This window comes from Protopterus annectens, chromosome 9.part0 (assembly GCF_019279795.1).
Source record: "Protopterus annectens isolate FY-2018-M chromosome 9.part0, PAN1.0, whole genome shotgun sequence".
In the NCBI taxonomy this organism is placed as follows: domain Eukaryota; kingdom Metazoa; phylum Chordata; order Ceratodontiformes; family Protopteridae; genus Protopterus; species Protopterus annectens.
The window spans coordinates 1,737,439,064-1,737,466,740 of NC_056743.1; the positions used below are offsets into that span (position 1 = coordinate 1,737,439,064).

The 27,677-nt window shown below is 40.9% G+C and overlaps 1 protein-coding gene across 2 annotated transcripts in view; it reads left to right on the top strand.

Annotated features, from left to right (window-relative positions):
• LOC122812235 (cell adhesion molecule 4-like) overlaps positions 1 to 27,677 on the top strand; it is a 507,138-nt gene that overhangs the window by 389,016 nt on the left and 90,445 nt on the right. For both annotated transcript variants that reach the window (XM_044084591.1, XM_044084593.1), the window contains one exon: positions 12,259 to 12,537. In XM_044084591.1, the coding sequence (XP_043940526.1) occupies positions 12,259 to 12,537 (279 nt within the window). The remainder of the gene's footprint in view (positions 1 to 12,258; positions 12,538 to 27,677) is intronic.

Sequence of the window (27,677 nt, forward strand, 5' to 3'; positions counted from 1 at the left end):
TATATCTGGTTTGTAGTCTGACATGGCTGCAGCATGTCTGACCATGTCTGTTCTGTCCTTGGTCTGGTTTGCAACCCCTCTACTGACATAGGGGTTTATATTTAAGCTGGTGAGCTTATCTATAATGAACACGTAGGGTATTGTATAGAAGCCTTTGCAAGGTCCAGCTATGCTGTGTGGACCACATTGCCCTCATCAATGACCTCAATGACTGTTTCAATTGAGTCAAACATGTTTAGGGGCATGATCTGCACTTAAGAAAGCCACACTGGGTAGGGTCCGGTGTCAGTAGGTCCCCAATATCTTTATGTCTGCGGTACATGCTGATCCTTTCCATAGCTGTGCAGACCGAGCTTCTCAGGATTCTGGGGTAGTAGTTTTCAGTATCCATTCAGGCAACACCTTTGTTGAGAAGGACCACTGTTGTTGTACACTGCTCTTTGGGTACATATTCTGTGGTACGGCTGACATTGAGCAGTAGTGTGATTTGGCATTCCAGTCATCTTGGTGTCCATGTTGGACTCAGCCCAGGACACCATCTCATACCATTACTGCTGTGTGTTTTGCTTTGTAGATGCTGGCTGTTACCTCAGCATCTGCAGTGTCAGGGGGCCAGCAGTCTGCTGGGATAGATATTCTGCATTCTGGGGGGGGGGGGTTTGCACTGTACCTGTCAGGATGTATGTTGGCAATATGTGTGTGTGTTTGGTATGTTGTTTGTGATATTTGTGTGATTCAGAGCATATCTGTGAATTCCCAACACGGTTCCTACCATCAGTTGTGAAAGCCTTGGGATTATCCTTAGTGTCCTGTATAATTTGTATCTTCATAGGTTCATAGGTTCATACTAGGCTATCCACCCTAGGGCATTTGTTAGCCTAGCCAGAGTGTGTGTGGCTTTTGCCACCCTTGCTATGTGAATATTATGGCCATTTATGATTTGCTTTGCTGTGCCTCTGTCTGGACATGACACAGTGAAGACCCCCAGTGTAACTCTACAATCATCCATCCACTTGGCAAGATTCATGTTGAAGAGTGTCAGTGAGGGGCTCTGCCTAAAATGGAGTGGGATTCTGGTCCAGGGTGTGGGGAGCCTCTGGATTATGTATCTGTCCCTCCAGCACATCCTATTTCATTATTTGTTGAGGTTGACATCTCTCACTCTCACAGCTCCGATGGCTTTGAGTTTTCTGGGGTGGAGCATGTCCATTACTCCTGTGTTGGGCATGGCCTTCTACAACAGGCATGCAATGCCTCTGTGTAGGCAGTATGTGACTGCATTCAGCTGGGGTGTCTACAGCCAGGCAGCATATGACATATATTTGGGACCCTTTATCCTCTTGGTGAGGTACCTTTGAGGTCTTTCTAACTGCTGCAGGTGTCAGGTAAGGTACATCCCATATGAGGCATTGTACTAGATTATGGGTGTGATAAGAGAACAGTATAGGGGTACAATGACCTCTGTTGACGTAGATGTGAATCCTTTCCTGATACGGTGTCAAATGTAGACAGTCTTCCTAGCCACATTGGCAATGTGAGTGTCACATAACAGGTTACTGTCCACTTGTGTCCCTAGGTCCCTGCTTACTCCTTCCATACATAATGGTTTACCACCTATGTGGTAATTTGTGGTACCTTGTTTGGTATTTGGTGGGACATTCATACTGTCCAGTGTCTTCAGGATGGCTGGGTGGGGTTCCTGTGTGTGAGAGTGTGGTCTGTAGCATGCTACAGACTGTACAGCAGTCTTGCCTACAGTTAGTTGCACATGGGTGGACTCCAATGCCTTGTGCATTGTCAGTTACCTGGACGTATGGGTGTCTGTGCTGGATATGGATACTCACCCTCCTTTTATGTTTTGTTCCAGGTTTTGGGGCCATGACACATGATATGTGGTATAACCTGGTAGTGCTGGTGTGCTGTCAGGAGGCTTGCAGCAGGTTTCTGTCACTGCACAGACATCGATGTTCTCCATACTGGGGATGGCCTTGGGAGCATGCATATTGGGGTTTACACATCTGGCATTGGTCAGCATTACCCTTATGTTTCTTTCCACTTATGTTTTCTAGGGTGGTGGGTTAGTCTTTGCAGCCTTGCCTACAAAAGGCTCTATGGAGGTGGCAAAGGCCTTATCCAATATCCAGACGCCCAGGGGTAACAGGTGCAAGCCATCACAGGAACAGCTGCGTGGCTTGTCAAGCATGACATCCCAAGCAGACTGACACTGGATCCCCTTGGAATGACACCAGTAAGTGTGCCACTTGCTATGACTGATCATTCCGTGTTTGTACTGTGGCATTATTCTTGGTAAGGGTAGGATGCTGCAAACGGTGAGTGTCATACCAGCCTGGACTACATAATCAGAGAGCTCATCTATGTCTCTTTTCATGTAGTCTAGGGAGGTACATCTCAGGTCATTCACACCAGCATGGACTATGACTGCATCATATTTCTACTTGCTTTGGAGTGACCTGCCTACTTCTGTTATGTGGCGTATTGTGGCAGCCTACAGGCAGCTTACTGTACCCTTTCCCTTGTTCAGCCTGGTGTGCGGGACAGCAGTGTGTCTGACTATGGAGTCACCTATTACAACTGTATCAGGCATGTTGTTTCTCCTTCTGGCCTGTGACTGTTTGGCACACCAGCTTTGTGTACTATGTGTTGCATGTGCTATGTTTGGAGGTTGTTTGATTGGGTGTCTGCTTTAGAGGCCTCTGTTGGTGTGCTGTGTTTGTAATTTGTGCCTCCGGGAATGTTTTTCTGTGTTTATGTCTTTGGTTTGCAGCTGTGATAGGTCTATGTGGGACTGTGTTTGTGGTGTGTGGGGTTACCGTCTCCTCCTGACTAGTTTTGGGAGTACTGAGTTGAGGGAGCTCAGCCTCCAGTTTGGATAGATGGTTGCATCTCTCACATATATTTGTATTTCTTGGGTGGAGTTGGGGGTTGTCTGTGTACTTGGGGCAGGTGTAACATTGCCTCAGGATTCACAGATTCAACTTGTTGTGGCTGGCCTTAGTGGATTGTATGTGTGGACATATTTTATTGCTATACTACTGATCAGTGATTACTTCATTGTTTATGTTTGCTCTATCATGTAGTGGCTTCCTCATTCTCTTGCATGGTTTGGTTATGTCTGGTGTCCACCATGCCAGATGCCTGCGTGTATGGCATTGTGTCTTGTTTTAATTTAGGATTGCATAATCCAAGCATTCCTGGCAGTGTTCATGGAATGGCTGTATTACAGGTTCCGCGGTGTGGCCCATATTTTGCACATGCACAGGACCTTTAATGGATTCCACATCAGTTTGGAGGAGTGCAAATATTGCTTTACACATGTTTTCCACTGTAGTTTTCTGGCCAGGGACTGTGGTCAGGATTTGTATATCCAGTGTGATTACTCTATGGTCTGGTTTTACCAGTGAGCAATACACTTCTCGACTTGCCATCCAGTACCCATGTTGCTGATTATCACATCCAGTATGCTTACCCCCCTTGTGGGAGTGGTATGTTGTCCCTGGGCCTTTTGGTTTATGGATTCTATGAACTTTTGTCCTACACTGCTGGAGCTGGTATAATGCTCCCAGTCTATGTCTGGGTATTTTCAGTCACCCAATATAATGTGGTTTGGAGGACTTGATATATTCATGTATTCCAGCATAGGCCAGGTGCAGTTCCTGGTGTTGGGACAGTAGTCTGTAGCAGGCTATACACTGGGGGGCAGTTTTAGCCACTGTTACTTGACCATGGCTAGTCCATGCTGCTTCTTGTTGTGGTACCAACATGGGGGTGTGGTTTTCCTTGACAATTCTTGCTAGTCACCCTCCTTTTGTAGCTTGTTCCATGTTTTGAGGCTGTACAGCACAGTATGAGGTGTAACCTGGTAGTGTTAGGGTGCTGTTGTGAGCCTTGACTCAGTTGTCTGTTACAGCACAGATATCAACATTCTCCATACTGGGTGAGTTTAGACTGCATGCATCTTGCTCTTTCGACTTATCCCTTATCTTATTCTTATCCTTTCTGATACCTATGGAGATAGGTTTGTGTTTTGAGCCTTACCTATTCAGGGCACACTGTGGGTAACAACAGCCTTTGCCAGTATCCATACGGCCTGCACTGATAGGTGCACGCCAGTCCTAGCAGGTGGAGCATCATGTCATGCTCAGCATGTCATCCCAGGCTGGCACACATTGGATCCCCTTTGACTAACTGTGATACTTCAGTCAATTATTGCACTTGATCATCTCATTGTCATATTGTGGCATGATGCTTGGTGAGGGTAGGATGTTAGTCAGGGTCCTCAGGTGTGCATATAGTACATGGTGTTACATTACTTAACACATGGCATTCATACCTCAGGTGGTGCTGCAGGGCTGCCTATGTCGGATGCACATATTACACTCCCTGTACATGTTTGTGAGCAGGTCATGTCATTTTAGGCATCCCTGTTATTATCTGAGTGAGTCAAAGGGGGTATCATTCCCAGGGTTCCTACTGAGCCAGTGTATGTGCTATGCGTTGCCTCTTTGCCAAGGCCAGGGCATACTGGGCACGCCTCCTTCTGCCTACTGGGGCAGGCTCAGGTTGTTCCTCCTCCGAGTCACGCTCTGTCTGTGATGGCCTTGGCAATGGTGGGGGGCTGTTTGGCCCGGCCCTATGCTGGTCCTGCTGCAGCTGTTTTCGCAAGATCATATTATGTAGCATAGCACATACCATGACAATTTGGGTACATGTAATTGGTGTGTACTGCAAGGCTCCACCAGATGTGTCCAGACACCGGAACCGTGACTTGAGCAGCCCAAACACACGCTCTATTACATTACGTGTTTGTGCGTGTGCCTCATTATGGCGTTCCTGTTCAGGTGTGTGTGCATTTCTGATGGGTGTCATCAGCCACGGCTCCAGTGCATAACCTGCATCCCCCGCTAGGTGTCCGTGTGGGATGTCCCCATTGGCAAATGTCTGGTACAGCTGCGTCAAATGCCAGATGTGGGAATCGTGGTAGCTCCCAGGACAGCCAGCACACACATTCATTATTATGCCCTGGGCATCACACATGACCTGGCAGCTGATGGAGGGGAAGCCCTTGCGGTTGATGTATGCCCTACCCCGCTCACCGGCTGGTGCTTTGATACGTATGTACGTGCAGTCTATTGCACCCACTACCTCAGGGTATTCCGCTATTTGCTGGAAGAGACACATATTGCTGGCCAATACCTCACGGGCATTGGGGAAATATACATGATCACCGACATGTACTGACATGGCATCCAGGAACTGGTGCAGTACCCTGGAGGCTGATGCCTGTGATATCCCCATCATATCACCAGTTGGTCTCTGGAAGGTACCTGTTGCTAGTATTCTTAGGCCAACACATACCTTGGTTTCCACTGGGATGGGTTCCCCTCTGTTGGTTCTGTGTGTGAGGCGTGGCCTGCACAGCTCCACTATTTGCTGCAGGAGGTCTCTGTCCACTCTATAGTGCTCTACTATCTCCAGCTCATGTAACCCGTGGTAGGTGACCCTGGGCCTGTACACTCTTCTCCGTCTCCTCACTGTGGGTTGTCTGGCACCATCTGCATTGTCACCACCCTCAGCAAGTCGCCTATGTCTCATTATGACAGCTATGGCAGCCCCTAACATTTCTGCTCTGAGTGAAGCTTTTTCAGTTTTCACTTCTAATAACTTACTCCTGTCTTGCAGTGTCTCTTGAGAGAAACATCCTGCACTGCTGTTTGCAGAGTTTTAAGTGCTGGGCTGGGCTACTATTCTGCCTGTGTAATTGCCTGCTTCTAATTGTTTTCACCTGCTAGCTCCAGCAGTATTCCCTGCTAGCTTCCAACTAAATCTGTTGCTTCCTTTTTCCTCTCTGTTTCCTCAGGGAGGAGCCGTGTGCAAACCAGCAGAAACACGCTCACAGTGGCTTACACGCGCGCACACATGCTTACACGGTTCAGAATCTGCTTATTCGGATTAAAACGCGTGCACACCCGCGCAAACAGTGTTAAACATCTCTAAACACGCTCCCACATGCTCAGTCTGCTTTACACGCGTGCACACTGTCTTACTCGCGCTTCATGGCGCGTCATGCGCATGCGCCCAGCAAGAAACTTTGGTGTAGGCAACAGTGTACACCTTCCATTTCTTGACTTTCTCAGCCTTATCTAGTGGCACACCTCTTTCCATGATATGTGTCTGACATCTGTCATGTAACTCTGACCTCCAATGAACTGCATTTCTTTCTACCATTCCCCCCTGTGATGTCACCTATCTCCTACTCTGTTCCTCCCCCTTCTGTAACTCTTACACTACTCAGACTGTGCTCATTTGCTATGTGACAGTGGAATTCAGTATCCTAACACTCATTTGCATCAGATTGCCTACTAATGCTTAGTTACATCTCTTAGACTCAGCTTCCCCCCTTAGCAACCACTACACGGTGGCCATGTTGGTTTTAGTCTGCTGGTCCCTGCATTGACATTCCATGTATTGCATAAAACCCACATTTGTGGGTTTAAAACCTTCGTTTTTATGTTTTATACAGCGCAGCCCGTTTGCGCGGGGCTGCGCTAGGTTTAAACATCAGCGATCCCCGAAAAAAAATATATATTTTTTTATTACTTTTGCATCAGGTTACCTTGCAAATGGCCACATATTTGGCCATTGGCATGCTGCCTGACACATATGCACCCTTTATTTGGAGCTGGCATGGCTCCATTGCGATTTTTGCAGGAACGTACTCAGTTGTCAACTGAGTACATTTCTGCAGCTAAAACGGCTCTTACACGGGCTGTTCTGGGCTTCCTAAATCACTAATCATCCTCATTTGCATGCGATTCGGCTGCAATTGAGGTGATTAGCTTATCCACGCCCACTCCGTGTAAGAGACGTTTTAGCTTGTCTCTTACACGGACTTTGGGCTGTTCCTGGATCGCAAAGGCTGCATGGAGTCTTACGCTACTCTTAGACTCCGTGCAAGCCTTCGTGAATCCTGCCCAATGTTATGATGAACGTTCATAAAGATTTATGCAAATTTACAATGGTAGTATTTATAGCTTATAAATATGTTCGTTACAGTGGTGTAAAACAGAAGATTTTAGAATTTGGACAGTGTTATTTTTATAACCTGTTGTGGTCGATAAACAGACTTTAAGAATAATTTCTATAGAATTATTATGTTTGCCACAATAGTTTGATTTTAACATATATTTTCTACAAGTTAGGCATGTTATGTGTTTTAACAAATTAGTTTTAATTTAATTTATTTTATTATGGTTGTTTTCATCACAAGTGTGCTCGTATAGGTACAAATACAAACAGCGCAGAGCGCTCTTACAAAACGGAGCCCACATAGTGTACATTGTGTTATAATGGTTTGATTTTTTATGTTACAGACAGACAGTATACATGTAAACAAACAAATAAATTTATATTACCAGAGATGGCATTATACAAGCGGCCTTGCATTAGTACACACATAAGTAGCGCAGTGCGCACTTATATTATGGTGTTTACATATTGCATCAAGCCATGAGGTTGAACTTTTAAGTTTTTTATTTGACAACAAACTTTTTCACTGTTGGATAGACAAAAGAAGGATAGAAAATGTTTATTTTATGTGATGTTATTTGATAATATGTGACAGACTAATATAAAACTTTGATATTTTAAAAGCACATTGTACCTTAGGTGGATTTGTACCTTTAAAAGATAGTGATGTCATGATCAATATAAAAAAGGAGAAAAGGGGTGGAGTACAGGTGATCTGAAAAAGTTTCTGAACTGTTGGAAATGAAAAGCATTTTATTTTGTGTTGTTTTAATTAACCAAAATTTACTGAAGTTGGTATCGCTTAAATAAATATTTTTTCATTTTGAAGCAACACAGTGTGGTCGACATTTGGTTTACTGGATTTTTATCACTTAGATATAAGTGCAAAGAAAGGACATTGGATCAGGTAAACTTGTTTTACTTGGTCTGTTTGCCTGCAGCCTTTTCCAGTGTTTGGTTTATCTTTATCAAGTTGTTGCCTCACAGCACAAGGTTCTCCGGTTCAATTCTCAGCTGGAGTGCCTTCTGTGCAGAGTCTGCATGTCCTCTCTGGGTTCGTGTGGGTTTCCTCCCATGTTACAAAGACATGCATCTAGAGCATTTCTTCCCGGGCCACCTCCAGTGGAAACTGACATCGTTCCAAGTTGGACTTTCCTGGTAAACAAGTATTAAAATAAAATTAAATAAAAAAAAAAATGAACTGAAAGCCATGAAGTTATCAGCATGGAATAATTCAGGCTGCTGCAATAATCTATCAATCATCAGTATTTAAATCAGCCAAGTGGTCATATGAGCTACCCAGCTGGTTCATCTATATTATGGGATTAGACATTCAGCAAAGCAGTGAGGTTGGGCTGCAACTCTGTAACCTGGCCTTCAGCCCTAACGTGCATGACGTCTTGCTTTCTTAAAAAGGAATCATTATCTATCCTGCAGTTTGTTCAGTATTTTCATACTTGGTTTATAGGGCTACAACCTTTTCATATACCCTAAGTGGGACATTCTTTACACAAATTTAAAATTTTGAAAGCTGAGTTATACTCACAACCTGTGAAACAGAGTGGACAACATTTTTTTCATGAAATCAAAGTTCATTCATTTAGGATAAGAGTTGTTTTTGTTGTTTTATATCATATTAAGGTGTTTCAAATACAAAATAATTGTTTTATGTAACTCTTAATGAAGAGTTAGAAAACATCTTTTATCTTTAATTCTTAGGGCTTTAGTCATGTTTTGTCTTTTTTTTTCACAGGATGCAACTGCTCAAACAGGGAAAGTCAAGCATAAACAAGGGCAGGTGTTAACTCTGTTGGTTTAATATTATTTGCAAATGTTTTTCTTTTGTTAAAGTAGTACAAACATGATTGATTGGTTGGTTGAGTAACTGATTTATATTAATTGGTTGACCAATTTTGTTTAATTGACAGTTGATGAATAGTGATCAGTACTCCCTCCTCTTTGCTAGCTGATTGATTGTTTAATTGATTGAGAGATTATGTAAGTCCCCATTTCCCATCCATGACATAAGGATTACTGATGAATAAAGTGAATAACATAGGTGGTGCTAGTGTCTAACAGGTAGATGCTGGAGAGGTCTGTCTTCTATCAGGAATGGTAACTGAAATGGTATAGTAATAGAATCAATCAAATAGCTGGCCACATGTAGGCATCGGGTTCTAACAGGGGGGTTAATAGCAGCTACCAGGGGAGAAAGGCCCTGTTTGACGACAGAAGTTTGGGAAGAGGGGTCCATGATCCATCAAAAGACATTTTTATAATGTAGAAAAGTGACCGAAAGAAGAGAAATAAACAACCAAAGACAAAAATAGTTATTATACAATGCCAACAGCAGAGTGGACAGGTCTATATCATATGAGCGAATCGCACAAAGTGCGAAGGAAACTGTTAACTTAATGCAATTTGGTTGCTTATGTACCTGTTACTTTATTGACTGTCTCACTGATTGTCTTTCTGTGTTTCAATATATATGTGTATATTTTAATCATGTTTTTAGATCTGATGAAGCATTGTGTTGGAATGTGAAAGCGCTTTTCTCCTTTGTTTTACTATTAAATTTATGCTTTCAGCTGTGGTGGTCTTGCTGCTTATATTTTTTTTTTTTTTTTTTTGCTTTCATTGTGTGCTGTGCAGTTTGGACCTTTGAAGACGCTTGGGCTTTTTTAGTTCTGCAAGACTTTTTCATTTTATCCTGGAACAACTCACTGAAGAGAGTCTTAGTTGATTTTCTGCTTGTACTGTCCCACTCATTGCCTGGCCCTACTTGAAGAGTCCATTTTAGTCAAGTGGTGTGACAGATAAAGAAGAAATTGGTCCCTTTGTAGAGATCCGAGTTCTGTATACGTGGATTACAATGTTAAATGTTCGGCATGATAGTGCTGTTTCAGACTTACTATATATAAATTAGAAGACATATAGAAGAGATAACAAGACGTATGGGGGGAAACAGTCCCCCACATGCAGAGGCAGGGAGCACTTATTTCTGTTATTTTTGTGTTGAGATGTGGAATCTAGGCATATTGGCTTTGTGACAGGATGATCCTTTCTGCAGGTTAAACTCAATGAGTGTATGCTCGGCACGTTTGCTGTTAAGATTTTGGACCAAATCTAAATGTATGCAGTGAACTAAGGAAATGGTTGTGAGTGATATGATAATTAATATTGTTACTCATTTTGATGTTAATAGCTCCCTAGATCATCAATAAATTGTTGCTGATTCATGGCCCATATAAGCCATGGTGTTCAATTTAATTTAAGGGGGGGGCCAATATTTTAGTTCGCTATTCATTTGCTAACCAGGTGGGCGTTGCTGTTCTTGGACCCTTTTCAGCCATAACATAGGGCAGAAAGGCCAATACAGTACAGTAGTTGTAAGCCATAGTACATTATTAAAGTGTGCACATTAAAAGCACTAAATAAAAGACTTAATCCATACGTCACTCGACGGGTTGCCAACTGGCTTACTGAAAGAACCCAAAGTGTAAAAGTAGCCAACTCCAAATCCAGCTCCAGACAAGTGACAAGTGGAGAACCTCAGGGTTCAGTCTTGGGACCGCGCTTGTTTGGCATCTACTTCTCCAAGTACAGGCCAACACTAAGGGAATCTGGCTAACAAAGTTCCCAGAAAAACTGCAAACTGGGAGCCATTATTGAATCCCCAAATGATGTGGATATTCTACAAAAGGGCCTTACAGAAACAGATGCTTGGTGCCAGAGCCATGGGCTCAAGCTCAATGCCAAGAAATGTATAGTTATCCCCTTTGGGAAAAAACATGTACCCATGAATTACCACATAGGTGGCAGTACACTAAACACTGAAAGTGTGATAAGAGATTTAGGGAAACAGGTGGACAGTGGTCTCACCTTCAATAACCACATCACCACAACAGTCAGGAAATCCTTCTATGTGGCACACCTCATCACTAAGGGCTTTTCATCCAGAAAAAAGGAGGTAATTTTCCCAGTGTACTCATCCCTCATTAGACCCATTATAGAATACAATGCCCTGTTTGGTATGTACCTGTCAAGACATCTGCAACAACTGGAAAGGCCGCAGAAATAGCTCACTAAAGAATCACAGGCCTAAAGCAGATGCCCTATGCTTACCATCTAAAAAAACTCCAGCTATACTCTGTTGCATATTATCTACTCAGAGGCGATCTCTGCTTAACATACAAGGCCATGTCAAACCCAGAGCTGTTGGACATGCTACACTTAAAGAAATCCCAATCCCTCAGAGCCACATGCTCCATGGATCTAAACCTTGTCATCACAATGAACAAAATATGCTGGAGAGATAGGTTCCTGACCCAGAGACTCCTCAGACTCTGGAATAGACTGCATGTCAAGCAGAGCACCTCTTTGGCCCTCTTCAAAAGGAACCATGATGATTGGATGGGAGATAGGAAATTCACCCCAGGGATCACGTCGGTTGCCCTGCTAGACAGGGGTCCAGGGAAGTAAATATTGTGGGAAGAAATAGCCAGGGAATTGTTATGGCTAGGTTTGTATAGGTTATAGGGCCGATAGCCTAATACCAACCTATGAACCTATGAACATTAAAACAGCAATTTAATAAAAGTGATAGTTTATTAATAAATCTGAGTAAGTATGTTAATAAAAGTCTTAGTGCATTAATAAGTAGGAAAATATTTTGACAATCTTGAAGACACTAAGTGTCTAATCTTCAAAAGCATAAATGAAACAAAAATACTGTAATAAGCCAGGCGATACCATATGTGTCCACAATGAATTAGGCTTGCTATATTACCAGCTGTTTAATTAAATCATTATCCAATAAAGATTTTATCAGTGTCCTGCATCTTTGATTGCATATATGCCTTAGAATAAAATGGCAATTATTCTCGGAAATACAACAACATGGCAGCTTCTATACAAACCTGAAATTTCTGTCTTTTTTTTTCTTGAATGGCATGTTATTAAATCTGGTTTATAACACCTATTATAGATGAAAGTATTACTATCCTGTGCACTTGCTAACTTTCAGAGATGCTATTCTAAGCATGTGAGCATTGATGAAGAATGTTTCTTACTGTTAGGATGTTTAAACCCCTGAGATGGTATAGCATTTAATAAGATGCAGTAAGCATGAATCTTTAATGAACCTGCCAGTCAGTAGTCTACAGTTTTACTAAAATGTTAATTTGTGCGTGTTTATTTTCCTTCTTACAGAACTTTCAGCTCCAGTACTTACAATGAAATCAAAAGCATTTGCTGGTGACAATGTCTTGATTACTTGCAAAGTATCAGATTCACAGCCATCTGTCACCTTAAGACTAAAAAGCGGGAATAAAGTTCATGACAAGAAAGAAAACATTACCAGTGGTATAATTGAACATACATTTATCGCTAGCAGTAAGCATAATGGAATGAAGTTTACCTGTGAAGCTGAGATGAAAGTGCCAGGAAACACCATAACAGAGTTGAACAGCACCATCTTTAATGTTTTCTGTAAGTGTTCAAAGAACTGACCTCATTTAAGCTTAGTGAAAGAGTGATCCGTGATGTTTTATGACATCACAATTTTTTTAGAGTTTGAAAAGTTTGTTTTTCCTTTCTTCATTTTTTCTCTTTTTCAGTGGTTGAGTTAGACGTATGACATGGAGACATATTTAATATAACTCAAACAGCTTATTCCTGGTAATGTAAATAAAAACACTGTGTACTTAGTTGAAATTCTAGTGTATTATTTTCATATCAAATAACAACCAACATTCATGTCCCTAAAGCAATGCTATCACAGAGATATATGTACTTTGTGAGGTTCATATTTGTGATCACATAAAAAAAAAATTCATTTTATGTGGGGGGCTTCCCACACCCCAGTGTGGGGTCTCCACACCCACTCCCCCAGAAATTAACCATACTAACTCCATAGATGCACAACAGCAGTGAAAGAGGATAACTCTTAAAATTATATTACAGTCGAACTATTGCAGTTTGACTGTAATACAATTTGGCCACTGAACAACCAACAAAATTTACCACACATCACGGCACACAATAAATATGTACCAAGACTAAATCTACTGTACCCATATAGATTTTATATATATATATGTGTGCGTGTGTGTGTGTGTGTGTGTGTGTGTGTGTGTGTGTGTGTGTGTGTGTGTGTGTGTGGTCAACAGCCATTACCACATATGAGTGACTTAGCAGCTGATTGACTGGTGTTCAAGATCACACAGTTCCCAAAATTGGGAAATATGTCCTTACCTCATGTTTGTGCAATTCCCTTTAAAAAAAGAAAAAAAAACTTTTGATAACAGCAAGGCTGTTTCTCAGAGCATGTATACTGCCATGTTGACATTGGCATTTTCCACATTTTGACTTCAGTGTTTTGCAAGTCGATGATGTGTATTGGTACACACACACACACACACACACACTTGTATATATATATATATATATATATATATATATATATATATATATATATATGTGTGTGTGTGTGTGTGTGCACATGTATGTATAACCCCAGCTACCTCCCAAGAAATACCTTCAAACATAACCCCTCCGACTATAAATAGAGATCATGTCCTCATTGTGCTCACTAAGTCCAAGAACACAGCTTCAGTGGGCCCCAATAAAATCCCAGGATGCTTCTTGAATAAGACCTATCAGGGCCACTGGAGTTACTGTTTAACTATAGTCTTAAAACAGGCTTCATGCTGCAAGAATGAAGAACTGCAATGGTCATTCCTCTTTTTAAGGGTGAACCATCAACATATCATGGAAACGACAGGCCCATTACTCTGACTAGTATTATATGCAAAGCCATGGAAAGAGTTACCATGGAAATAATCAACAAAGACATAGGAGACCTTCAAACACTGGATCCATCCCAGTTTGGTTTTGTCAAAGAAGGTCATGCCTACTGAACCCAGTGGACTTCTTTGAGTAGGTCGCCAAGGAAATAGATAAGTGTAAAACAGTGCCTACCGCCTGCTTTGACCTGGCTAAGGCATTCGATCCCATACCCCATTTTGGCATTGTTAACAAACTTATGAAATTAGACACCCTATATAACATGCTGGATAGCCAGCTGCCTCACAGTTAGGACCCAGGAAGTTAGGATTGGTGAGACCACCTACTCAAACAGGCCAGTCCTCAAGGTTCCCTCAAGGCTCTGTCCTGGGCCCACTCCTCATTGGCATGTATGTCTCAGAAGTCAAGGCTAATGTCAAAGGCCTCTGGCTGGCCACGTTTGCATGAAGCTGTTGTGAGACCAGCAATAGTGGTAGCCAGGCTGTAGCCATTCAGGAAACTCCTCTCTTTTCATCATTCTTGGTAAACTAATTCTTTCTTTTCAGTAAAGTACTGCCTGATTTGCTTCTAACAACAGCAACTCTGCCTAAATACATCAACTATAAATCATCAGGATCTACTTATTAGTTTCCCCTCTAGTGTTTGGCAGTGCTCTGTATAGACACAGACACCTTGAGTTGACATTTTTCCTGTAAAGCAGCATTGAAGTTTCACCAATAACTGGTTGCACACAGGACAACTAGTTTGCAGTGACAGCAATGCCCCAAGAGTTGCAAACTGGATACTCCTGACATTACTTTATATTCTCACTCCAACTGTCTAATCAATAAAAACAGGTCTGTTGCCATGGATATGAACTTTCTGACTATCTCTGTTACCAGCTTGGTGGATATGGGCATCCTGACACAATTCAGAAATTGCCTCATGTTTAATGACAACCAGTTAATTTTTAAACAAACTGATATGGTATGTGAGAGATGTATTTACACAATGTCATTGGAGGCAAAGCTCTCAAATAAAAGCACTCTTAATAACGTTAAGGGTGTCAGTAATATACTCGCTGCACCCATCACAAACAATTCAAAGCAGACATATAGACACAAATATGCTGAGATGCTTAAATGTAACTTTCCTAAACCCCAAAGACCTCCTAGATTTAGTACACATAACAAATGCCCTCAGCATCCCCAAATGCACCCTTTCAAAGCAACACCCACATTGACACATATAGCCACATCTCATGGAGCCTCTACCTCTAAGCCTATAAAGTAGGTCACCAGACAATACAACATTCTGGTCATTGGAGACTCCATTGTGAAATACACTGATGTCCCTCTCACCAGGCTGAGCAAGGAGAAAGTAACTGTCAGTTGCTTATCGGGGGGCCAGGCACATTACACATGCACTAAGGTCATTGGACCACAAGTGCCAATATGACTCAGCCATAGTCCATGTGGGTGTAAATGACCTGAGACATACCTGCTAGACTATATGAATAGAAACATCATGGAGATCTCGGAATACACTGGTATGAACCTAGCATTGAGCAGCATTTTACCTTCTTCTGTGATGATGCCATGATATGAACAAAAGATGATTGACTTTAATAATTGGCTTAGTTTCTGATGTCATTCTAAGGGGTGCAGTGTTTGTCAACATGGAAGGAAATGGTCAACAGACCACTCTGCCTTGCAAGGGATGGTCTGCACCTCTCCCCTCTAAGCTTTCGAATATTCACTAAAACATTGTTCTTCCCCACAGTGCCTTTTTTAGGCAATGCCAAAATTAAAGTAATTCCAGCATAGCAAATCAAAACCAAGAAAATCAAAAGGTGTTACCGTTCAGTGCTAGAAGTCCAAAAAAAAAACTCAGCTCCTTAGAAGTTCTCTTCACCCCAGAAAATGCTGGCATCTGTTTGGTCACTGAGACATGGCTTAAAACTGCAGAGAGCACACCGACAGTCTTCTTTTTCTTTCAGCTGCTCCCATTATGGGTCCCCACAGCAGATGATCTGTTTCCATTTCTTCCTGTCATCTGCACCTTGCTCTGTCACACCAACCACATGCATGTCCACTCTCACAGCATCCATAAACTTTATCTTAGGCCTTCCTCTTTTCCTCTTACCTGGCAGCTCCATCCTCAGCATCATTTTCCCAATATACCCAGCAGCCCTCCTCAGCACATGTCCAAACCAATGTAATCTCGCCTCTCTGGATTTGTCTCCAAACCATTCAGCCTGAGCTGACCCTCTAATATACTCATTCCTAATCCTGTCAATCCCCATCACACCCAATACAAACTCTTAACATCTTTAACTCTGCCACCTCCAACTCTGACTCCTGTCTTTTTCTCAGTGCCACCATCTCCAACCCATACAACATAGCTGGTCTCACTACCCTCTTGTAGACTGTCTTTTTCAACGATACTGGTACTGGTCTGTCACACATCACCCCTGACACTCTTCTCCACCCACTCCACCCTGCCTGTACTCTCTTCTTTACCTCTCTTCCACACTCACCATTACTCTGAACTGTTGATCTCAAATATTTAAACTCATTCACCTTCACCAACTCTACTCCCTGCATCCTCACCATTCCTCTATCCTCCCTCTCATTCACACACATATATTCTGTCTTGGTCCTGCTGACCTTCATTCCTCTCCTCTCTAGAGCATATCTTCACCTCTACAGGGTCTCCTCAACCTATTCCCTACTCTCACTGCAGATCATAATGTGATCCACAACATAGTCCATGGGAACTCCTGTCTGATTTCATCTGTCAACCTATCCACCATCACTGCAAATAAGAAAGGACTCAGAACTGATTCTTGATGTAATCACACCTTCACCTTGAACACATCCATCACTCCTACTGCAGACCTCACCACTATCACATGACCCTCATACATACCCTGTAATACTCTTACATATTTTTCTGCCACTCCCGACTTCCTCATACAATACCACAACTCCTCTCTAGGCACCCTGTCATATGCCTTCTCTAAGTCTGCAAAGACACAATGGAACTCCTTCTGACCTTCTCTATACTTCTCCATCAACACCCTCAGAGCAAACATTGCATCTGTAGTGCTCTTTCCTGGCATGAAACAGTACTATTGCTCAGTAATCATCACCCCCCTTCTTAACCTAGCTTCAACTACTCTTTCCCATAACTTCATGCTGTGGCTGATCAATTTTATCCCTCTGTAGATACTACAGCTCTGCACACCACCCTTATTCTTAAAAATCATTACCAAAACACTTCTCCACTCCTCAGGCATCCTCTCACTTTCCAAGATTTCATTTGACAATCTAGTTAAAAACTCCACTGCGATCTCCCCTAAACACCTCCATGCTTCCACAGGTATGTTATTTGGAACAACAGTCTTTCCATTCTTCATCCTCTTCATAGCTATCCTTACTTGCTCCTTGCTAATCCGTTGCACTTCCTGATTCACTATCCGCACATCATCCAACCTTCTCTCTCTCTCATTCTCTTCATTCATCAATCCCTCAAAGTACTCTTTCCATCTGCTCAACACACTCTCCTCACTTGTGAGTACGTTTCCCTCACTATCCTTTATCACCCTAACCTGCTGCACATATTTCCCAGCTCAGTCCCTCTGTCTAGCCATTTAGTACAGGTCCTTTTCTCCCTTTTTAGTGTCCAAACTTTCATGCAACTCACCATATGCCTTATCCTTAGCCTTTGCCACCTTTCTCTTCACCATACACCTCATCTACTTGTACTCCTCTCTACTTTCTTCATCTCTTTGACAGTCCCACTTCTTGTTCACCGACCTCTTCCTCTGTGTACTCTCCTGTACTTCCTCGTTTCATCACCAGGTCTCCTTGCCCTCCTTCCTCTGTCCAGATGTCACACCAAGCACCTTTCTAGCTGTCACCCTTACCACCTCTGCTGTGGCTGACCAGCTATCTGGTAACTCTTCTCTGCCACCAAGTGCCTGTCTTAACTCTTCCCTGAACTCCACCTTACAGTCATCCTTGTTCAACTTCCACCATTTGATCCTGAGCACTGCCCTCACTCTCCTCCTCTTCTTCTTGATCACAAACATCATCCTACAGACCACAATCCTATGCAGCCTAACTATGCTTTCCCCTGTCACCACTTTTCAGTCTCCAATTTCCCTGGTTATAATGCCTTCTACACATTCAGACCAGCTACTACACAAATAGGGACTAAGGGTGGAGGTGTCTCAGTTTACATCAAAAATGAATGCACTTGAGCCTCTCTGCATTCAAATCCTCATAGGCAAAAGCCAATACCACTTACTTGCAAGCTATAGGTCCCCATCTATGACCCAGGAAACCCATATCATCTATTCAAACTGATTAGAAACACTCATTATCCAACCCAATACCATATTCATGGGTGACTTTAATTACTTCACTATTAACTGAGAATCATATGACACCAAATGTACAGGCACAGTGATTCCTGGATTGTCAATACACCAAGCAGGGTTGCAATCATATTGCATCTTGTCCCAATATGAGAGAATGCTGCACACTGCCTAGAGTCATGTCTTCTCTGGTAAGGTCAGACCACAAAATGGTATCCCTAGAAGCCCAGCTAATCCTGGAAAATTCAGGAACTACCCTAAGGCTAACTTCTTACTATTAAGTGAGAACCTGGCAAAATTTCGAGCCCCCATAAGCCCTGAGAACACTGCTGCCTATACAGAAACCCTAAACAAGCATGTTAATAGCTGTATAGAGGCAGCTGTACCCACCAGGAAGAAGTACAGAACTAACTCAAAAACAAGCCACCCTGGTGGAACCACAAAATCAATAGGCTGCATAACAGAAGGAAAAACAATCATGGCAAAAATTAGGAGGTGCAGCACCCAGCAGAATAAAAGCACTCTCATCAAATTAAACAAACAACTCAGAGGACAAATAAAGTCTACCAAAGCTAAATTTGAGGTAAGTTTGGCCTCCCAGACCAAGGACAACTACAAGGCATTTTTTAGCTATGTCCACAGCCTCAAAATCAGTACACAATTGTATGCTGAGCTCATTGGTAAAGGAAGCATTAACACTGAACCAACAGGTATAGCAAACTTACTGGCTGACAAATTCAGCTCCAACTTTACCCGCTCTCTCCTCCTCAGCCTTCCCTCAGGAAATACCATCAGATATAACTCCCACTTAAATCACTAGGAAACACTTTATGCTTTTTCTAAGGCCAAGAGCACTCCATCAATGGGCCCAGACAATAACCCAGGATGTCTTCTAAAGGGTCTATATTAGAACACCGAAGTTTCAAAACTTCGAGTGTTCTAATACTGACCCATTTTCAGCGAATGCTGAAAATATCGAAGAAACAAAAAAACGAATTTTTTGCTAGGGAAAGAATTTGGTTGTCCGTTTCTGTTACTTCTGCATTTTCAGTGCTGTGGTGGAAAGTTACGGGTCGGGTTCAGGTAAGTGTGCAATTGTGTGGACATGAGGGTTAGGAAGGGTTAGGTGAGTTAGGGCTAGGAAGCGGGTCAGGTAAGTGTGTGATTGTGTGGACGTGAGGATTAGGGCGGGGCAGGTGAGTTAGGGTTAGGGCATGGGTGAGGTGATTGTGTGATAGTGACGGACCTTAGGGTTAGGGTTTTGGTTAAGGTAAGTGGATAGTTAGTGGTGTATGTATAGTTTAGTTTATGGTTAGTTGTAAGAGTTTAGGTGTATGTGTGTGAATTGCTGTTTGTTTGGTGTGCTTGTGTTGTGTGTATGTGTTTTGGAACAGCAAATTTTTTCCCTAGGAAAAATCCACTGTTCTGTACATTCGATGTTTTAAACTTTCGTTGCATAGGGTTCGATATTAGAACACTCAAAGTTTTGAAACTTCAGTGTTCTAATATAGACCCCTTCTAAATAGCATGAAACATGGCCTATCAGGCCCTCTGGAATTTTGCTATTTAACTGTAGCCTCCAAACAGGCTTCGTGCCTCGTGAATATAGAACAACAACAACCATCGCTCTACACAAAGTTGGGCCATCTACAGACCCTGGAAACTACAGACCCATAAATCTCACTAGTCTCATATGCAAAACCATGGAAAGAGTTATTATGAAAATGATCAATAATGACATGGGAAACCTCCAGACACTGGACCCAACCCAGTTTGGTTTTGGCAGGGGATGGTCATAGCTATTCAACCTGGTGGCCTTCTTTGGATGAGGGCAAATTGGTATACGATGGGTATTGCTGACAAACTCAAGAGGTTAGAAACAAACCCTTATGTCACCTGGTGGAAAGCCAGCTAGCTCACAGACAGGACCCAGGGAATTAGAAATATTAAGGCCACCTCTACAAAGAGTTCAGTCACAAGTAGAGATCCTCAGTGATCAGTCCTGGGGCCACTCCTTTTTGGCATTTACTTCTCTGAAGTCAAGTCTAGTGTCACTGGCCTTTGGCTGACTGAATTTGCAGATGATTGCAAATTAAGAGCTATCACTGAATCCCCCACTGGCACCAATGTTCTCCAGGAAGGGCTGACATAGACAAACAACTGGTGTTAAAGCCATGGACTAAAACTAAATGCCAAGAAATGCATAGTATTATCCTTCGGGAAGTCATCCACCTCTGGTAACTATCATTTTGACAGCATACACCTAAGAAATGACCTAGACGTCAGGGACTTGGGGACAAACAGACAGTAGTCTAGCCTTTGACAATCATGTGTCTACAGTAGTGAGGAAATTATTCTATGTTGGGCAACTTATAAACAAAGGTATGGCATCTAGGACTAAAGACGTCATTGTTCCACTGTATTCAGCATTCAACAGACCTATATTTGAGTACAATGCCCCCTTTCTTATGTATCCAACATTTGAAACATCTACAGAGGTTCCTCACTAAAAGAATGCAGGATATAAGTAACATGTTCCATGCAGACCACCTCAAGGCCCTACCCTGTATTCTGTCTTCTACAGGCTGTTGAGGGGAGATCTATGCCTGGCATATGTCAGACCCCATTTTGGTGGACCTCCTGCATATCTTCAAAACAAATAGCACCATAATTACCCATTGCCTGTGACATAAATAGGATCTGCTGGAGATACAGGTATGTGTTCCAGAGACTACGCCTTCTGTGGAACAGGCTCTCCATCCATGTGAATCAGAGTTCCTCCCTAACCCAATTCAAGTGTTACTTGGATAATTAAATGGGGAACAGGAAATTCATCCCTGGTTTGGCACCTAAGTCTCTGATGAACACAGACAGCCATGAACATTCATCTCCCAGACCCCTGCTTGTAAATGTTTTATCTCCTAAGCCACTGCTTACACTTATCAAGGACACCAGAACTTGTAAAAGATTTGGGATGCATGGCTAAGCATAAAAGTAACTTGGACCATGGGATGGGAAATTCAAAATTCACCTCTGGTCTGGCATCCACATCTCTGATGGACAGAGGCAGTCAATAAATTATTTCATAACAAACAAAAACCCCATGTACATGTCTAAAACGTATAACTTGTGGGACACATTTGGGCTGCATGGCTAGACTTATAAAGGCCCTAGTGGTTGTTAACCTAGTATACACCTATGAACATATATATATATATATATATATATATATATATATGTGTGTGTGTGTGTGTGTGTGTGTGTGTGTGTCTGTGTGTGTGTGTGTGTGTGTGTGTGTGTGTGTGTGTGTGTGTGTGTGTGTGTGTGTGTCTGTGTCTGTGTGTCTGTGTGTGTAGATATATATATATATATATATATATATATGTATATATATATATATATATATATATATATATATATATATATTAAAAATAGATATAGAAAATATAGATAGATATGTATATATTTAAAAAGTATCTGGAGAACGTACATGGTTAATTACATATCACTCAAGATAAATGTGGAGTCTTGCACATTGATAAAATCATCTCTAAGGCCTATAAGTTCAGAAAATGTAGATTTAAATGTAATGGATGATTACAAAGAGCTAGGAGTTACTGTATGTAACAACTTAAAGTGCAAAAGTCAAGTGCAGATAATAAAATCTTAAGCCATGAAGGTAGTTGGTTTTATTTTCAAGAACTTAATTTCACAAGGTGCCACCATTATGGCTAAACTATTTTTTTTCATATGTGAGACCAGTAATCAGTTATACTCATTGATCCCTGCTTATGGTAGGTGTGATATGCTGGAAAGTACACAGCAAAAGTATCCCAGGAGAATCCCCATTATTAAACAGCTTCTGCATATTGTGAGATTAGAGTATAGTAGCCTTTATTTATTCAGTTATAGGCATTTAAATGGCAAATTGTGCCTTGCTTTCAGGGCTTTTCATGTTGACGAACTTCAGTTATTGCTGGATATTAAACTGTTACAACGTAAATGTGCTACTAGGGAAGGAGATTATAATTTTAGAATTAATAAATTCATATTAAGATCACGTTATATCTCATTCCATGGTTTGCATGTGGAGTAAACTTCTTTATATGTACTCCAAAGTGAAACATTAACAGCTTTTAGAAATTCCCTTGATAATTTAGTTTATTCTTTAGCAAAGGAGTCTGTGCTTTAATTGGACGTTGACCCTTAAATAATCATTGTGCACTATAAGTTATGAACTATAGGATACCATCACAGAAATATATACAACAGGAACTACTAATAGTGCATTTAATCCCTTAACTGCTGAGCATTATCAGAAGTTGTGTCCCCAAATACTTCGTTTTTGGACATTTTTGCTAAACCAATCCATTGTTTATTCATACATTTCAGGGAATGTGAATGGCATAATTATCTACTAAACACCTCTAGACCAGGCTGCTATCCCCAAAGAAAATAAAGATGCAGATGTATTTTTAATTTATTAAAAGGAACATTTTTAATGTCATTGTTTTATACCTCAGCATGTACAAACATTGAAAAGATCGCTTTTATACAAAAAACATTCCTTTTAGGGCTGAAATCACCCCAACTTGACAATGTTATATTTTTAGCAGCTTTCATTTATTTTAGTCTGAAGAAAGGGATGAATGCTGCACGATTGTTTTCACCTGAATGAATGCTTTGTAGAAATTTTGCACTGTCAATTTACAAAAGCCATTTTGGCCTGAATTCCAACCTTACTTCAAATGAGAATCTGTCTATAATACTTCAAGATATTCTTATGAAATTTTATGGGACAAGTCCTTTTGATAATCCCACTTTTGTTGTGTTTTACACAGTACAATAGTTTTTATGAAAAGTAGACAGGAGAATCTCAAATGTAGGAATGCCTCTCAGAGTGCATACAAAATGCATATTTTGCTGAAACATATAAAACTGACTGGAAAAAACATTACTTTTCATAGAAAAGAGTATTGGTTTTGTTTCTAGTTTCAAAAAGCACATCAGTAATATGATTCTTATACATGCTGAGTTTGTACGCTTGAAAACATGTACTACCTTTTCTGTGAAGGAAACATAACTATAATGGCTATTTCGTTCTTCGAATAGATACTGCTCCCCAAGTGATCCTGTACCTGCCTGTCCCTGCCATTTTCTTTCATACATGATCTGCCATCAAAATTATACCAACATCCTCTATACTCCTGATGCTTCAATGAGAAGAAAGTGAAAAATGTAACATTCACAGTAATGTATGTCCACTTGCTACTCCAGTTACCACTGCCCACAGGCTTTCTTGTTTTTTCTGACACAAAAAGTTAAAGAACATCAAATTTCATTTATGACATTTGGTTTGGAGCTTTTATACAGTAAGCTCTGTACCACCGATCCCAACAAGGCACAGCAATGATCACTTTAATGATAGTCATCAGCACTAGCCTGCCATTTGCTTATTTTGTAACCATTTGTAAAGTCAGGACCCACTAGAGAGGATCCTGAATCCCAAAACATGGAGGCTGAATGTTTGAAAGATCGGACTTACATATTCTAAGCCTGAGATACCATTTCTCAGAATATTCCCTTTTCTCTGAGGTATGGCAATGCTGGAGTCAATATATATATATAGGCTTTTCCCAGTTAGGGGTCTCCACAGCGGAACTCCGGTCCGCTAATGATTGGCAGCTGATTTTTACGTGCCGAGTTGCCAGCCCTGACGCACAACCTTCAACAAAGGTACGCCCACTTATGCATATATATATATATATATATATATATATATATATATATATATATATACACACACACAACACATTCAAGGGGTGTGGGAAGGGCCTGATCTCTCTGCAGAAAGAAGTTTTAAGAAGAAGAAGAGCGATTTTCACAATTCGCTCTTCTCCTGTGTTTCAGACTTTTGTTTTTTTTTTGGCTTGTCAGCACAAGGCATTTAGAATGCTGACATATCAATAGGGAGTCCATAATTCTCAACCTTACATCACCAAAATGTATAAAACTACCTGTTAAACAGCGTGGAAGAAATAAACAAAATGTGAATACAAAAAAATATATATATAAATGTATATATATATATATATATATATATATATATATATATATATATATATATATAAATGTGGGAGCAAAGAGTGGAGGCTGTTTTGAAGACATACTTTGGTCAACAAAGATAGCTGATAGATGTGTAAAATCCAGAATCTGTGGGTTTGTGGAATATGCTCCTACCCAGAGGATTGTGCCAGTTAGTATATGTAATATGTGGGGGATGTAAGGTGCAGAGGGGCTTGTCCCCCTGCAAAAAAAGATGTTTTTATTTTTTTTAAATTTGCATGCACCAGTGATGTTCCTTGCACCTGCATAGTACCATGTCAGCATTTACATTGTTGACCTTTCATTGTCGACATTGAAGTTCAGGTGTTTCTATGTTCTTTAATGCACCTATATATACTATATTTCCCGGAAAATAAGACCGGGTCTTATACTTTTTCCCCCACCGAAATACGCAATAGGGCTTATTATCAGGGGATGCCTTATTTACCCCTCCCCGTACAACAGTCTACATTTATTCATGTACAAAAATTGACATTTATTCATGTACACAAATCGACATTTATTCATGTACACAAATCGACATTTATTCATGTACACAAATTGACATTTATTTAGTACTTTTCCGTTATTGGGCAACAGTTCTAGGTAACCCATTAACAGTTGTGTGAGAATTCTACATAAACAGTGCAACAAACATTTCATCTTCAGAATATCTACACATTGGCTTTCACAGTGCAATATTTCATGCTTAACAGAAAGTGCAGAAAAATCTCAATACATGTGTATTGGAGGAGGGGAATAAAACCGGTGAATAACTGCCACTTTTTGAGTGGTGATGCTTTCTTTATTCCTTACCCAAACCGTAAGAGAAGAATGATGGAAAGTCATAAAAATGAAGTCTGGGAACTAGTGGCCTCACTTTGTAATTACACCTTGATAACGAAACATTACCTTAATACAATAAAGTAAAAAAACTGACAAGAGCTTACTGGCAGCTGAAAGCAGAAGCAATCCATTCTGTTGCCCCAATAACAGAAAAGTTATTCAAATACAGTCATGTCATCTTCTTCTGGAACATTGTCATAAGTCACCAAACCCCGAATTCCAGCCTGAATTTCTTGCGACTCCATTTCCTGTAGAACAATTGGCCCCAATCGTTAATGCCCAGCAATACAGCTCTCCTTAAATTACTACTGCTTGTCCATGTAGCCTGCTCATAGTGCATTGGCAACACAGCTGTCAGTGATTTTATCCCATGAATTCTTCACCCAAGTCACGACCTCTTGCAAGCTAGACTTCACAAAGTTTCCACACTGATTTCTCTCCATTCTATTTTTAATTTAGTCATTGAGTTCCATGCGCAAATGGTCCTTGAATGGCTTGTTTATTGCAATATTAGCAGTCTTTAGATAGGCAGACATTCCTACGAGAATCATTATTTGATCTATTCTTCTCTGTGCAAGGAAGTTCTTCATGTCTTTAGCGTGGTGAGTGCTGGTTGAATCCCAGACTAGCAGACCTCCTTTGCCACCTCGCAAAACAAGTGGCTGCATTACATCACCCCACTTCCTTATAACTGCTTGTGTGCACTAGGCTTTTTCAGTTTCAAGAATGTAAATATCTGAAACACGTTCAGTCTTATCTTTCTTGCCCTTACTAATGATTACAGGCGGGGTTTTCTTTCCATCTAGACGAATTGCCAAAATACAGGTAACACATGCACTTTCGTAACCAGCGGAGGGAATGTAAATTGATGAGTACCCCTCTGATCAATTGTTGTTTGAGATCCTTGGCCTACAAACACTGCAGTTTCATCCATAGCAATCATGTTGGAGAGTTGGTATTTAGAAAAGTCGATGCCATCAACAAAGGACTTGAATGCAAGTGCACATTTAATAACTTCAGTATCTTCCAGCTTGAACAGTGTTGTCGATCTTCTTAGAGACAGTTCATATCACTGAAGGAAGCCATCCAGCCAATGTTGTGATGCTTTGAATTCTTCTGGGGATATTTCTAACTGTGGTGCCATTGCAAGGGCAAATGTTTGAATATCAGCCCTGCACACAACCAAAGCCTTTGCTCTCCTGTTAGCAATCCATTCACAGATGATGCCTTCCAGCTCAGGAAATAATGGTTGCCGACCTGATCCACACTTGCACTTCTTAGCATTTCCATCATCAGCCTGTTGACTGAGGTTATCGTATGCTTCTCGACATTTTTGGACCATTCGGAGATTCAACTTCTTCTCTTTGCAGAAAGTCATCAGATTCTTTCCCCAGGAGTCCTCCACAATTCCTTTCTTGCACTCGATGGAATAGCTCTTTATTTTTGCACTCATCTTGTCTGGGAGAATTAATTAAAGACTTATGAGACATGAGTGGCAACATAAAATGGTGACAGTTAAGAAGACACGACCACACCCATTAATTATCAAGTGCACACATTTTACTTACGTTGTCTGTACTTTGACCAGTCAAAGTACACTTGCCAGTGTTTATGGGCCAAGGATCTTAAACGTCAAGTGTGAGTGAGCATTAGGGTTACAGTACGAATTGTGGAGGACTCCCAGGGAAAGAATTTTATGACTGTCCGAATGGTCCAAAAATGGTGAGCAGAGTACGATAACCTCAGTCAACAGGTGTCAATAATATTATTATTTTATAATTCAACACGTCCATCATGTGTTGTTGACGATCTTAACTGGGGCTTATTTTTGGGGTAGGGCTTATATCATAACCACCCTGGAAAACCATGCGAGGCCTTATTCTCTGGTTAGGTCTTATTTACAGAGAACTACAATGTATATATCATATATATGTATATATATATATATATATATATATATATATATATATATATATATATATATATATATATATATATATATATATATATATATATATATATATATATATATATACATATCCACAACCCCTTTTATCAATTTTTTACACATTGAGTTAGGGTGTCATATTACACCAGGGGTGGCTAGACAGAAATAGTTTAGATATAGATAGATAAATAGATAGATAGATAGATAGATAGATAGATAGACAGACAGACAGATATATAGATAGATAGATAGATAGATAGATAGATAGATAGATAGATAGATAGATATGTATATCATCATAATCAATCCCCTTTTCTCATTTGTACACACAGTGAGACAATGTTCACAAGGCCGGGTATACATAGATAGATAGATAGATAGATAGATAGATAGATAGATAGATAGATAGATAGATAGATAGATAGATAGATAGATAGATAGATAGATAGATAGATATAGATATGTGTGTATGTTTTTGTGTATAGAAGACAAGATGCTGTGTAACCAAGAACAGGTATTTCAGCTACCAGATTGTGTAGGGCCTGTACCTAGGTTTTAAGG